Genomic DNA, 14,904 nt, shown 5'->3' with positions numbered 1-14,904 from the left:
TATAAATGCTAAGTTGGTAATTCGTGTTTACAAACATGGCAACTTAGTGAGTGACAGGTACTGAATATTTTCGTGCCATCATTTAACTGCGTGTTTAAAGGTTGCAATGGCTGAAAGAGCGGCACACCTAACAGCTACTTCGCATACAAAACCTTCGATATTCGAAGTTGTTGCCCAGGATTCACTGACAGTAACATTTCATCCGGCCTTAAAGCGTGTTGCTATGGTAATATAAATCAGCTGATTCATACACCACGAAGATTATTTGAGTGATATAATGGCCAAAGAATTATATGGGTGTCTTTTTGTAAGGCCTCGCACTTGAGGAAATATAACTTGTCCTGCAAATGCATTAATTTTTTCAATAGTGTTGATAAAGTATACTCATCTTGTTAATTCATGTTGTACACGTAGTTTACTCCAGGTTTTCTATTTCAGTTCTTGGCATCATGTAACCCTGAGAAATATGGGTGGCTTATCGGTTGGTTTGAGGAAGTCTACTTTGCATTTAACACCATACTTCAGTACTGTTATTTAAAGTGTCATGGTAAGAAATGGAGTCTTAATTCGGATAGGTCATCTGAACTTACATTAATGGATGTCTGCCCATATTTTGCACTTACCAAAGACTGTTAAGTTTAAATTTATTTGAGTCGGAGAAGGATAACACAGGATAACTTATCCTTCTTGTGATTTTTTCAACAAAAATTAAAGGAGGCAAAGTCCTGCCTTCTCTGGAATTTCCTTCTGCCATTATGTCTTCAGGCATTTGCTTTGATAACATGGAATCAGATTTCAGATTGTAGTCATCCCACCACCGTGAAAGCCTGGGGTCTTCTGTACTTGGGACCGAGTAAGCTGTGTAGTATAAGAACCAAACAGTGGTCTTGTGGTATCTGAAGATAAAAAAGTCACACCTTTTGCCATGTCTGGTGTTATTATTGTGACTGATGTATGACCACTGAGCATGGACCACCCTCACAGATAGCTTATTCAATACCATGACTTTCTACAGGTTGGACAGCCAAGGTTTAATTCCAAGCAAGGGCAGGACATTTTTCTTTCTAACACTTCATTCTGATTAGCCATGAGACCTCCTATATGATAGGTGGCCAGGCCTCAGTTGCTGGGTATAAAGTGGCCAGAGCATAAAGTTGGTCACTCACCTCCATCCAATGCTGACGTTAATGTAAGGGGCTATACCCCCATACACGGTGCTTCATTAAGCAGTACAACTTTACCTCACCTTCCTGTATTCATTTAAGAACTCCATGGGAACAGAATAGGTTGGCAGTACTTGGGTTAGAACAATAATGGCTCAAGAAACAATGAAAATGGTCAGAGTTATCTCCAGAATACAAAGCAGATACAGTACTCTGTGTTATTTACTTCAGTTCTGGTATGTCATACTCTGAGATTAATATTTGTCTGGTGCTTCCCAATTAAGGTGCCTCATTTGCAGAGGCATTCTATGGCTTACAACGCGTGCCATTACGTGGCATCTCGCTGCACTGCCCTCGGCTGCCACCCCACGAGGAGGCCGTCTCTTTGCTGTGTCTGTGTGTAGTTCCATACCTTCGAACCAAGCTGGAGGACAAAGTGACACAGTACCAACTACAGGGGACATCTGAGGGCTGGGTGCGACTCCATTCAGTTCTGCATTCGGTGTGGGAGGGTTGTGTGCTGGGGAACTACCTCTGCTACATGAATGGGAGCACTGCAAGCCATTCACCACTCCTCCACCTGGCTGGTGTCACACTGCAGTACACACCTGAACAGACACATGAGTCCAAGTATGGTTTGTTCCTAGACTACACCATAGAAGTAAGGGCTTGTGTACTTCTGATGGTAACATTGCTTTATGTGTAGGTTCCCGCTTCTGTCGGCAAAATTCGTGGGCTACCTGCTGATGCACACATTGGAGTTTGGAGCGTTTTTCCTTCAGTTCCTGCAGTGGTGGCATTCAGAGGACAAGCTGCGCACCAGTCTCACTGCCCTACCTGTCCCTCCCCCTTGTAAGGTAAATCTGTTTTATTTTATGTGGTCTGTATGTTATCACCTTATGTTTATTTGACTGCTTTTATGATTTTGCTTTCACATTAAAATCACAAGATTAACCGGATTGGAGTGGCTCTGAATAGAGCTGAGTGATGATGATGCCGATCTCCAGTTTCAAAATAACGGGAAATTGTTTGAACAGTTCAGGGCTTCATAATCACTTGTGGAGTGCCTTATACACAGGAATTACATGAAGTCATATAATTTGGATCTGCATGAGCTGACATTCTTACCTCTCTGTGCAGGTGTCAGCCGAGGCAAGGCAATATGGCAGAGTGTGTCCAATATGTCTCCAAAACTGGAAGATTGAAACTGTACTGTCTGTATCTGGGTAAGTTGGTCCCTGAATTAATATTTTAATTAACCTTTTCACTATGTGCATTCATAAATAGACAAAGTATGTATTGTTATATATTATTTGCACAAAAATTGTATGATGTAAGTGTGCAGGTTATATGTGTCCTTCCATATTTCTTATCTCCTGAATTCATTTAGATGAAATTTGTTATGGTGGTTTCCACTAAAAGCTGTTGAGCAAATCTAATTTTGATCCAGTACAATCTGAGCTTTGCATAAAACTCAAGCCAAGTGTTTTATTTAAAAAAATGGTACATGACTTACAATATGGATCTCTTCAAGATCTACAAATTAAATTTTGTTTTAAACACTTTTCAATGTTATTAAAATTGAATTAAATACAGTGAAAGATGATTTAATTCTCTGCAGAATGCTGAGCTTTGTAACAGTAAATTTATATCTGCAATAAATGAATGTAAAGGACTGTAAGGTATGCAAAATCACAGGGAACACAGTGAAAAGTGGAATTCTGTTGTAGGTTATGATGCCATATAATCTTGCAGATGGTTACCAACATTTCAGAGGAGGATTCTGCCTCCACTTTCAAGATGTAGATACTTTGAAGACTACACGGAGTAATAAGCCAGAAGACCGCAATCTACAAAGAACCTCTAGTCCGAGTTCAAATACACCTTTCTGCTTTTATGTGTTTCTTCACAGGTTTGTGTTCTGCTACCGCTGCATTGTGCAGTACATCCGGGACAACCATTGCTGTCCAGTGACCAAATATCCTGCAGATGTAGGAGACCTAATCCGAATCTACTCCAGCCACTCCTGACACTTGGGGTGGACAGTAGTGTAATCTATCACAGTGTACTTTATAAAGCGCAAGGGAACTTATGGGACTGTTCTTACTTCTTGGATTGTCTTTCATTGATTCTGGAGAAGACTTATTTAAAATTATACAGTGAAGGAATGTAAATAATAAGAAAGTATTAACATCAATTGCTTGTTCTGACCCTTGGTCAAGAAGCATCAGAATGTAACAGTGTCAAAATCAGAGTAATATGAACCATATTTCAGTTTCTGGTGTCTTGCGTGATCTTAATTTAATTTCATATACACATCTATTCAGAGGTCCAGTTTGGAGTTATCACATCATTCTAAAGACAGAGTATTTAGTGATGGCAGTATCTGAACATGTAGTGACCTATCATGTGGGAGACATTTTGCAGGCTGTAGTTGTGGCGGGTGCCTCAGATTTTGGAAATTCCCGCCAAATGTCGTGGCTGAGTGATCAGAGCTTCCGCTGCATATTCAGATGATCTCAGGCTTGTATCTCAGTCCAGAGATCAGATATTATGACTGATAATTTCAATAAGTAATTTTTTTAATGCAAGAGGAATGGGTTATAAAGAAACCAAATCAAAGTAACCAACCCATTTTCTTCAGGTCGCATGAAGTAATGAATCCAGGAATGAAGAGTCTCTGCAACTACTGTCTTCTTTATTATGTGCAGGATATTACAAAGTCATACAGATACAGACAAGCCTCTATAATTAACAAATATTGGCAACAGACATTCTTCTCAATTGGAATGTCTACTCATATTTGCTACAAGTGAAAAGTCCAGTTTTAGTCTGTATTGCCTGTTGCAGTGGCAGATGGTGAGGATAACAAAGGGATAAATGGGAAGCAAGGCAAAATGTATGGAGAAGTGACCACAGGCACAAACTAACTGGTGTCAATTACAACACAAGGAAATTAAAAGATAAGGCCACCACATGCCTCCCTTTTCACATGATAAAGATTATGAATATAAAACAATCAAACATCCAAAACAGTTAAACATATTGTTTTAAATTATATTTAATAAAGTCTACATATTACACAAAGGAACTACTAAATTATGTTCAGATTCCACAATATGTACTCCAGTGGAGTAGCAAATAGAACATAACATGTTTTCTGACAACTTTTTAAGTAAGAATCAAACTTGTGTATTCTCTACAACATAGGCTGTGATTCTAAACACCGTGGTCCTGAAGCATTAACCTAAACAAAGCATTGGTCATTTCCGTTGTTGCAGATAGCAGTTGATGCTCATCAGTTGAGCCGGTTTGGCTCGTCGCCACCTTGCACCCCAACAGTCTGGTTTGTAAATCTGATGCTCACATCCCGAACGAACATATTGGGTGTAAGGAAATCTGCCAGAGTGTTGACACCGTCACGAGGCATGCGATCAAATGGGTAACCCATGGACCGCTTATCAGGGTACAGTTTGTCCCTGATACCGCAGAAAATAGCAGCATCAGCGCATGAACCTTCTGTAGACTGGTTTATCTGCAAACCAATGAGCAAGAGTTATGTGAAATGTCCTTGCACACAGTACAGTTATTTTTGCAACTATAGATGCTGCATTATTAAACAGATCTGATATTTTTCTCAACTTCTTCTTTGCCATCATCATCACTGCTTTCTATCTTATTTACTTCTTTAACCTTTATCTTACTGACGTTCCTTGTCTGGGACGTAAGTTGTGTACTCAGCCCTAGGAACGGTCCTTGTGCGGAACGCAAATCTTGCAACACTCTAAGTAGACTTGGCTATGTCTTTTGGCCTGTTTTAGAGGCTGCAAACATTGATTCACTTTCTCTAGGGTTTTCACAAGGTCAGCCTGAGCTATAACCATAAACAGCAATAAACATTGTTATTGTTAAGTGGGTTTCGGCTTCATTTTCAGACCCTCTATTCAAAACTTCTCACATTCCTCGGCATGATGGGTGAAAAGAATGTGTATCCTCTGAAGTAGGGGAAACAAATTTTTCTGTGTGGTCATTAGTTCACAACCATGGCTTCTACCATGTCAAATGAGCTTCCAAAGAAGAAAGTAAAGTTACTAAGGCCTATTTAGGCAATGAAGATATTAACTGCATTTTTAAAAAAAAACTATGTATTCTGTGTTCTATCCGAATAAATATGGCTTTTATTTCGTCAATTTATCATGTTTACTTTAGATAATATTAAAGTTTTCCGTAGAGCATGCACAAAAGTTTAAAAACCTGCAAAAAAACTCCGTAGGGCTGCTACCGCTTTGCCATTTAAATCCCGTCGTTTAAAGGTTAACCATATCTACCTTTCAACATTCTAGCCAGGTTGCTAGATGGCAAAATAAACTAACGTGGTTGTTGCTTGGGTACCAATGTGCATTTTGTTTTTGAGGTGATTTAAATTATGAAATCACAATAATTTCCACTGATGAATGTGAGTTCTTTGACAGGAAATGTAAAATAATTCATACGACCACTGACAGATGGCAGCAGAAGTCTTTGCACAAGAGCAAAAAAATCTTTATGAAATTGCATGTCAAGTTAAACATGACACTGTACCTAATGGAGTAAAATGCGTTATCAAGGGCACCTTGAGACTGAACTAGAAAGGGCTAAGAATACAGAATATTCCACAGAAATTGCTGGAACATGTACAATACAACTTCACAGCATGCAGAGTTCTCAAGGCTGTGGACTTACCTTATCATCATCAAAATTGGAGATCATCACAAAAATCTCACAGGGCATGCCTTCTGGGGTACCCTTGGGGAGAAGCATGTGCTGTGGCCAGCCGCATCCACAGAAATTGAACTGTTCCAGTGAAACACCCCCACCTGGTCTGTTTCTCTGCAGCTCTCGGAATGTTCTCTCAAATGGTATTGTCAGTGAAGAATCAGTTGACTTCCTTTCGATGGTGTTTGACTTGGGCTTCACTGCATAATATCAGTGTGGTATCACATTACAATAATATTCAGTAAGAAATTCATGCCTATTAGTCATGTATGCACCCAGTTTGAAATACAATATATACACATCACTCTATATGGAATTATGCTTTTGTCTTGGCCCATGGGTCTATGTTAGTGTTTGTTGGCACTTTATAAAAAATTAGTCTTTGTTTTTAAAAGTAAAACACAAAGCATGAAACTTCTGTGACAGCCCTGGATGGACCCAGTGTTTTATTTTGAACAGGGATATTGACAATTTTCTCATAATAGTAACATCCAGAATGGCTTTGGGGGTCTGCCCCAACACTCTGTCCAACAGCCCTACTGAGCCCAATAATTTTGAAATTCCTTGTCGTATAAAGTTCTGCATTCCCAAAGTGCGAGGATAGCTCAGTCAGTATAGCAAATACGCTACAGGCTGAACAACCCACGCTAAGTCCCAAACAATTTTTTCTCTGTCGCAATGTCCAGACCAGGTCTGGGGACCACCCAGCATCCTATCCAGTGGGCATGGGGCTCATCTGTGGGGTTAAAGTGGCCAAAGAATAAAGCTCAATCACTGTCCTCCATCTGGTGCTGAGATTAAGAATGCATGGAATTATACCTCCACTCTCGCACACGTCTTTATGGTATGGTGCTTCATCAGGCACCACAAATGATTGTACCTTGACCTTTACTCCAGTTCAGTTACTTTTTCTGTCTTAGGTACAAATATTTTCATGGGCAGTTTGTTTCTTAATACTTTCAAATTAAAAGTAAGAGACTTCACTAAACAACTCTTACAGTTACTGTCCACTCAAACACTTTCTAACTTACATGTGACAGTGAATTTGTCCTGTTCAATGAACAGAAGCCTCTGGTTCCGGAAAAGCATGTTGACACCTCGCTCGTCAAACTTGGGTGCCAAGAAAATCCTCACTGTGCCCACCTTCGGGCTGTTCGTGCTGTTCTCGACCTGCAACCAATGGCACAGCAGTCTCCCTTCCATGAGTCTGTTACATATTTCTAGGAATGGGTGGTCACATCCTCATATAATCACATACCTGGATCTTGTACGTGAAATCTGTATGCTGGAGGTGAGTGAACCGTGCAAACACATTGCCACGTGGAGTAAAGTCAATACCCCGGGAAAGATCCACATCATCTTTCTTCCAATACGTTCTGAGCTCATTTTTTGGCGCACCAGGTGTCTCTACATCCACAGAACGAATAGTGATTCCATTGTATACAAGCTGCAAGATGAGAGGTTCATTAAGGGTGATAATTAATAGTAGTATGTCTAGAAATGTGTTTGGTTCAACAGTAACAAATTGTGGAATACAGACCAAAGAGAAACAGTAGAAGCAGCACCACAACAAACACTAGTAAGCCAGGCATTATTAAAAAAGAGAAACAGAAAAACAATTCTGTAATCTCATCTTGTCTCACATTTTCCTAATATAAATGTTATGATTAGGGAACCTGTGAAATTGTAATTAGATGTTACTGGCAGCAGAGACCAAAAGTGACTGAAATGTGACACCCACTTTACGTTTCATCTGCTTTGGGTTTGTTGAGGTTACACGTTTCTCAAAAAAGTCAGATTACCATCTTCTGGCCGACATGCAACAAGTTATTTTGATGTAATGTTACTGATGTTGGTAATATAGCTGGATTTTAAAATTGATCCATTTTTTACATCAATGTCTTGCCCTCATGAAAATGAGTAAAAAAATGTATATACTGACACATGGATTGAATATTAACATACTAGATTATCAAAAACAGGCTACAGTGCTATACAGCTTCATGAAATAATTAAAAATGAACTGGGATGTGTATGAGAGGGAAGAATGCAGGCTGGTGGCGTACTGTACTGTGCTCTTGGAAGCTTCCACTCTCCTGAACAAGTGATCAAGTGCCACTACAGGGGTCATGAACTGTAGCAGGGCCTCCATAACTCACCTTGTTTGTCTCATAGCGAGGCAGCGTTGACTTATGTTCTTGGAACATGTCATCCACAAAAGAATGCAAGCGGTAGAAGATGGGATCCCTCATGGCTGTTGCAGGGTCACCAATCGCACTGAATGTTTCCTGCAAGACAACACCAGCCATTGTGTTTAAAAAAAAGATGTTCTCTTCTGCTCTGTACACTTGATCTGTTTTGAGAATTTAACAGTGACAAATTTAATGTATTCGTTCTTTGATTTCTGAGAATTGTGTTGCATATGACAATTTAATAAGCCCCATTAAAGCAACTTAATTCTGAAAGTTAGTAATGTAAAGAAAAATTACATGGTACAAGCAACGGCTCAGACTCTGTCGTCTTCTAGGCTCCAGGCTAAAGACTGAGAGCGTTCGTGAGAGGAAGGCGCTGAAGACAGAACCAACAGAAGGATGGAGGAACCTGAACAAGGTGCTTCATAATTTGTAATGTTCACAAAATACTGTTATGGTGATCAAATCAAGGAGAATGACATGGGCAGGGCATATAGCATGCATGAACGAGATGAAATTAGCTTACAAAACTTCAATTGAAAACCTGAAAGAGAAGGCACCACTAGAGATATCTGGGCCTAGAAATAGGCCATGAGGGTCTGGAATCAATTTGTCTCACTCGGCAAAGGTCTTGTGCTAAGCGCTTCTGAATGCAATAATAAACGTTTGACTTACATAAAAGGAAGGAAATTTCTTGATGAACTGAAAGAATATTGAGTTCTCAAGGACGAAGCTCCATGCACATATAAGTAATGAGCAGTCAGATTTTTTTAATTACGGGAATTGCAGGGAATGAACTCCATGAAACAAAAAACCTTCTTTAAAAGCTAACAGTTGCTCATCTGTTCAACTAATTACCTGCCAAAGGTTCAGTAATATGTTCACAAGAGCCTGCCCTTCGATCTTGTTCTGAAACAATCCAGTCCACACCCTAATATCCTATCTGTTCCTTAAAGATAAATTTTAATGTCATTCTGAATATTTAGTCTCCCTCATAATCATCAAAGTTTTGCCACAGACACAAACTGTTCAGATTTTTCTACCTGATACTCTTCTTTAACCTCAACGTTATTTAGCTTTTGAGATTAAACCTTTCCACATCAAAATTTGCGTTTGTTTTTCACTTACTAGTACTATCTACCTAACTTCTGCAACCACCTGATGTGTGTTTGTACCTCTCCAATTCTAGTCCACTAATATTCAGGAATTCCATGGTTTCTGACCGTCTCATACTGGCACACATCTAAGTACATGTTATGGACAGAAGATATTTACAAGATGGGTGCATAATCCAGGTCACAGAGGGCAATTTTACCAGATTTCTCCCATCAGGGTCATGGCAGAGCGATATTAGAAGATGTCCCATGTTGTGCAGATCTCCGTACACATTCATGTTTGGCGACAGGATACTTGCTTCCATCAGGTTGCCCAGAATGTCAATGCCTTTCTCCTCAGTTAGCAACTCGCGGTTTCCGTTCGGCTAAAACAGAGCCAATTGTCAGCTGAAATCACTGCATGTGAGATACTACAGGTTCGCTTGTATTTATGCTTATATAATGCAGAATATGTGTCAGTCATACTGTAACCAGTAAAAATGTGAGCACATAAAGCTTCAGTACATTGTGATTGCACCCAACTAATGTTTTTATAGTTCAGACTGTACACAAGACACAACTTCTTCAAGCTGCTTTCTCCCATTCAGGATGCAAAGCAGAAACAAAAACAGCAGTGTTCTCAGATTCATCACTAATTTGCTGGTTAACCAAAATGAATAGAAGAAAGTGGCTGTTGACAATTATTTAAGGACTGCTTGCCCCTACCATCAATATACTGCCTTGATGAATGGCATCATAGAAGCGATCCCTCCAGCGTTCACAGTCTGCTATGTCCACCTGGAGCTGATCAACTTCTCGGTTCACATCCTGTACAGCAGATTATACCTTTATACCACATTGTCTTGATGAAAACAAATACCTGATCTGGGGTATAACTTTTAGTATTCAAAGAGCAAAGAGCCCATTCAATCTCAACCAAAATTCAAGATCCAAGCTATGTATTTTCAAAATGCCGCTGGCTATTGTAGTAACAGCAAAATATATTATTTTATCAACTCCATCAACATCAACATTAACTTCAACATATATTAGTTAAACAACAAAATGATTCATTGCACTTTAACATGAATGATTCAGTATTCAAGACAACATATCACTCACGCTGATAGTAGCATTGGAATGGCGTGGAGGCCAGATTCTACTTGCTACGAGACTGTCCAGCTTAGAAAAGTAGCCCTCTGCTATGGGTTCTCGCCAGTTGAGGAAACGTTTAACACGGGCCAAACTGTTGCACAGCCGTTCAAAGTTGTACCTGATGAGGGAGAAGCATCATCTGACAAAATGCATGCACACAGCCAGCTCTGTGACTGGATGATACAATCATATCTACTACTTAGGAGGTCTAATGTGAAGACGGTCTGGTTCTTACATTTCAGTTTAGAACGTTATCCACTCAGAACGGCTCTTGACACATATAGGAAGAAAAGTACAGTTGTAAATGACTGAATAAAAGAAAGACGCACAAAGAAACAAAAGCTGGGCACAATCAATCAAGCCACAGGCCAGCCATAGTAAGGTTTTATTTTAATTCATATGATTCTGCAATCATCACCTTGCAATGATCTGCTGGTGCATGTAGTAGAAGAGCTCCCCACGCCGGTCCTTGTCCACGAGACTGCGAGGCCCACTGAAAGGGTAAACCAGATGCCAGTGCCAGTGGTGCAGGTTGATGCCCATGTCCTCACGGAAGTATGCCAGGCGGTGTTCTATGTCTAGGTCTGACGCTGTGTAGTCCACTGGGATCTCCAGTGGTTGCTGTTGAGATTATTAAATTCAATAACTTCTTATTTGGAGCAAATATAAGATGTGGGTAGGTGATGACAGTAAGTATGAAGTCAATTAGATATAAAAAACCCAAAGGTTCAACACTATTAATATTGAACCTTACCACTGCACAGGCACGCCATGTCCCATCTCCCTTGTCAAATATGGAAGGTACAGTAAAAATGAAAAACTTAGTTAAATCTATCTGCAGCTTATAAATACATACCCTGGAGCCAGAAGGGAAGATCTCAGACTCCTGCCTTGCCCGGTTGAAGATTGCCCCATCCATAAACTTGTCAGGAAATGACTCGAATAGTGGAGGTATCTGCAGGTTACGGGTGTCAGGGCGGTGCAGAATGGCCACTGACAGGGCATAATTAAATAGATATGGGTTCACACGCTCACGGCATGCTGCACTCATTGACACCAGATCATCAATGTTCCGCATTCCTGTAACATTTAGAAATGACTTACTGGCTTTGTGATATATTATTTTGTCTGGGGTGAATGAGGCTGCATCCCATTTGCCTTGTGTCTCCTAGCATAACACCTAAGAATTTAATAAATGAATTCTCACAGGACATGGATTCTGTAAGTTCCTCTTCACATCAAAATTATGTTTATATGTTTGACATTCAGACAATCTATGGTCATAACTAAAACATTTTATTTATTCTTCTTTGATGTTCTACATAATACTAAGAGAATTCAGTGTGACGAACAAGAGTGAAGCTAACTCCTGGGCAATGAGACTTCAACTGCATAATGAAGCAGAAATTCAGTTTTTATGCAATGTTCAAAAACTGTAGAACTATTTAGTAAATCTCTAACTAAAACTAACTAGATGGCTTATGGACCCGAAGGTTATCACCGAATTAACCAAAGACCTCTACCGGACCCTGTCCTAGGCCAACAAAATCCAGTCTCTTTCAACTCCTATCTCCGATAAATCCCACCTGAGATTCTCCTCCCATCTACGTCTAGGTTGCCCCAGCAGTCTCTTCCCCTCAGGCTTCCCGACCAATACCCAGTGAAAACCTCTTTCCCCATCCATGTGCGCTACATGCCCCGCCCATCTCAGTCTTCTTGACTTAATCACCCTGACAATATTGGGGAGGAGCACAAATTTTTAAGCTCATCATTACGCAGCTTTCTCAGTAAGTTAAAATGCTCCTACCCATCAGGATTTCGATGAGACGGCCTGCAGCTTTCCGGTGTAATGGGATGAACAGAGAGAAGTTCTGGTCGCGGGCCAGAGTCTGGGGAATGGATAGGTCAGGCAGAGCAATAGTTTTCACTTGAACATGCTGATCGGCCTCTCCTGCACCAAGCCTGTTCACCAGGCCTGCATCTGCGTTGATTCGGTTGTCCTGCAAACCAACAGTAGTAGATTCCATATATCATGAGAACTGTTTGACTCACTGCACTAGCTGCCTAGGATTATGAAGATGCAATACAAATTAAAACTTACTAATTATTAGTTAGGAAGAGTCCACTTTAATGATAAACTATGGTAGTATTTACCTTGGCGGACTAGTGGATAGTGTGATCGCCACTGGACCTAAAGTTCGCGGGTTCAAACCCGGCTGAGGTTGATGGATTCTTAAGGGTGATAAATATTCACAGCACGACTTACTTCGGAGGGGAAGTAAAGCCCATGGTCCCATGCCGTAGATTTACTGCATGTAAAAGAACCTCGCGAGCATGATATGAGATGTTTCATAAGCAAAATTCAGTAGCCATTTCTCACCCAAGTCTCTCCTGATTCACTACTAGATTGCTCTAGCAGACAAATCAGGATTGAGTGGAAATTGTGCAGAGGCAGTGGGCTTGTCACTCAGTACTCACAGATGCACCCTTCAAAGACAAAGAAACCTCCTACAAGGGAGGAGGCCAAGGCTGGATTTTGGCATCAGTTCTTGCTTGTAGCATGTATCACCAATACTAAAACATATGAACTCTACTCACCAAGAGAGCTGGAGGAACATCAAAAGCAACATTGTTGTTGTCTCCCTTGGGCATGAAGATTGGCTCAGTCGGCCGATCGAACATGAGCAGGAGATCCTGCGGTTGTGCTGGTCTCGACATCGTGGACGTTTTGTCACTACGATCAAAGCAGATTTATTACTCAAGATCAGCATATTATGCAATAACACACACAATAGATTTTTCACTCTATTAAAGGATATTTAATACAATACTAGAGCAGATGACAATGGTATTATGGTTTGACACCATTTGGACTAATACGTGGACACCAACACTTCAGAGAAACATACTGAATTTCTGAAGATGGAGGCAGTATGTTGCTCTGAAACATTGGTATCTTTGTACAAGTCTACATGGTGTCACAACCCAGAAGAAAAACACTGTCATTTACACTGCCATGATAACCTTGATACCATAATAGTGGAATAATCTCTCAGGAAAATGGCTGCCAACAGCAACAGCCCTTAAATGAATAATTAAGTAGCTTATTTGCAAAGTTAGTGCCGAGTAGGAGCTATACCTTCTCTCCCCCCAAACTCCTACATGGCGCATAGTGGGACAGGTTTACTTTTTACTTTACTTTATAACTACAACATTTCAGTTAGCTGATTGTAGTAATGTTCTACTGAAGGAATTCCATAAGTAGAATAGAGATTTTGATTCTCATGTTGATAAGTATGAAAATGGTTGTCTTTTGAGATGTACCATGTCGTCTGGCAGATACAGACCGTTGTTTCAGAGAACCTTACTGCCTCCATCGTCAAGGCCAGAGATGGTAAGCTCGTTTGAAACATCAGTCAATGTCTACCGGGCTACACAGTGCAACATGCCAGAAGACATTCCTATGAATATACATTTATATCATCTTCTGTGAGTTAATAATATCCTATTCACATACATATAATGAAAAGCAACTCTTATGATCCCAATGCCAACAAATCTTCCTACTCCAAAACGTCTGTTAAATTTTGGGAAACTGTTGAAACCAACTTCAGTTTGGACATCACCCAAATACGATCATCACTTTATTTCAAAGTTTTTATGATTTTTCTTGCTTTCTTAACCCTTTCAATGCCGATCTAGATAAATCACCTTTCAACTTACTGACCTCTACTGCCTTGAATACAGTTAAGATGTGACATCATCACTGAAATCTGTCAACTTCTTGACTTTCCATAAATTTAATTTATAACTCATATCTATGTAAAAAAAATCAGTATTAAAGAAGTTAAACATTATAATGTCATAGATCCTGATGTGATAAATAATGTGTAAAGAACAGCTGTTAGCAACAAGCACTCACCTGTGACAACTGCAAAGAACTGAAGCTGTTGACGTGCATGGGACAGTCTTTATGCTCTGTTCATGAAGTAGTTTTTAGGATGTGGTGCCACCACAGGAAAAAACAACACCTTCCTTGTTTGTTCAACAGTACTGTGGTCTGGGGTTCCCACAGCTTTTCTACAGACAGGAAGTTGATGTTGTAACAGTTTGTAGCTTCTATAATTTGACTGCTAAATCAGTTAATATGCCAGGTCATTGCTCCTGAGACATAACGCATAAGTTGGCATCTTAAAATTCAAGACATCATTCCTTCCCTAACACTTTGATTCATTGGTGATATCACTCAAGGAACAACATATACTGAGTTGTCACAAGTCCTTTGCAAGGCTCAAGTATATTCACAATGGAGCTCACCTGTTCATACAGATTATAGCAATGGGTGTTTTCTTAATGTTTTGACGTGTGTAGCTATTGCCTGGCATAGAATATTCAAATAAATGGTAGTGGAAACTAAAACTGCATGAAAACATAATTATTTGAGATAAGAGGTTCTAACAGGGGTGAAGATGTTCTTATGGATTGTAACACTATGTGAAATTATAGGTATAAATCAATGTTTTGGAATATGGAAGGTGAACTCCT

General features: G+C 40.0%; 2 protein-coding genes across 3 annotated transcripts; one reads left to right on the top strand and one right to left on the bottom strand.

Annotated features, from left to right (window-relative positions):
- The first annotated feature begins 11 nt into the window (after window positions 1-11).
- Pex12 (peroxisomal biogenesis factor 12) lies at window positions 12-5,353 on the top strand. 2 transcript variants are annotated; one of them, XM_022066121.2, is made up of 6 exons: window positions 12-226; window positions 439-547; window positions 1,448-1,793; window positions 1,870-2,020; window positions 2,304-2,389; window positions 3,076-5,353. In XM_022066121.2, exons 1-6 carry the CDS (start codon window positions 107-109, stop codon window positions 3,191-3,193), a joined length of 930 nt encoding a protein of 309 aa, XP_021921813.1. In that variant the 5' UTR covers window positions 12-106; the 3' UTR covers window positions 3,194-5,353. The 2 variants fall into 2 exon arrangements, with proteins under 2 accessions (XP_021921813.1, XP_021921815.1); XM_022066123.2 differs by lacking the exon at window positions 12-226 and adding an exon at window positions 241-307.
- Window positions 3,834-14,439, bottom strand: PPO2 (Prophenoloxidase 2). Its single transcript, XM_022066119.2, has 13 exons — window positions 14,282-14,439; window positions 12,958-13,093; window positions 12,167-12,359; window positions 11,216-11,439; window positions 10,778-10,980; window positions 10,327-10,477; window positions 9,931-10,032; window positions 9,426-9,590; window positions 8,078-8,206; window positions 7,177-7,365; window positions 6,950-7,088; window positions 5,886-6,118; window positions 3,834-4,698 (listed from the first exon to the last, which is right to left on the bottom strand). Exons 2-13 carry the CDS (start codon window positions 13,075-13,077, stop codon window positions 4,462-4,464), a joined length of 2,085 nt encoding a protein of 694 aa, XP_021921811.1. The 5' UTR covers window positions 13,078-13,093; window positions 14,282-14,439; the 3' UTR covers window positions 3,834-4,461.
- Window positions 14,440-14,904: the final 465 nt, after the last annotated feature.

The sequence above is a fragment of the Zootermopsis nevadensis genome, unplaced genomic scaffold, assembly GCF_977971745.1.
Source record: "Zootermopsis nevadensis isolate Lab colony 2312 unplaced genomic scaffold, Znev_1.0 Znev_ptg000003l, whole genome shotgun sequence".
NCBI classification, from domain to species: domain Eukaryota; kingdom Metazoa; phylum Arthropoda; class Insecta; order Blattodea; family Termopsidae; genus Zootermopsis; species Zootermopsis nevadensis.
Note: the sequence above shows the minus strand (reverse complement) of the source record. Positions and strands in the feature narration are given on the sequence as shown.

Excerpts from the sequence above, each read along its gene's own strand:
- Pex12 (XM_022066121.2), top strand. The coding sequence starts at position 107 with ATGGCTGAAAGAGCGGCACACCTAACAGCTACTTCGCATACAAAACCT. Across the intron at positions 227-438 it reads CCTTAAAGCGTGTTGCTATG|TTCTTGGCATCATGTAACCC; the intron begins GTAATATAAATC and ends TTTCTATTTCAG. Across the intron at positions 2,390-3,075 it reads ACTGTACTGTCTGTATCTGG|GTTTGTGTTCTGCTACCGCT; the intron begins GTAAGTTGGTCC and ends GTTTCTTCACAG.
- PPO2 (XM_022066119.2), bottom strand. The coding sequence starts at position 13,077 with ATGTCGAGACCAGCACAACCGCAGGATCTCCTGCTCATGTTCGATCGG. Across the intron at positions 12,360-12,957 it reads ATGTTCCTCCAGCTCTCTTG|GACAACCGAATCAACGCAGA; the intron begins GTGAGTAGAGTT and ends GTTGGTTTGCAG. Across the intron at positions 7,089-7,176 it reads ATTTCACGTACAAGATCCAG|GTCGAGAACAGCACGAACAG; the intron begins GTATGTGATTAT and ends CATTGGTTGCAG.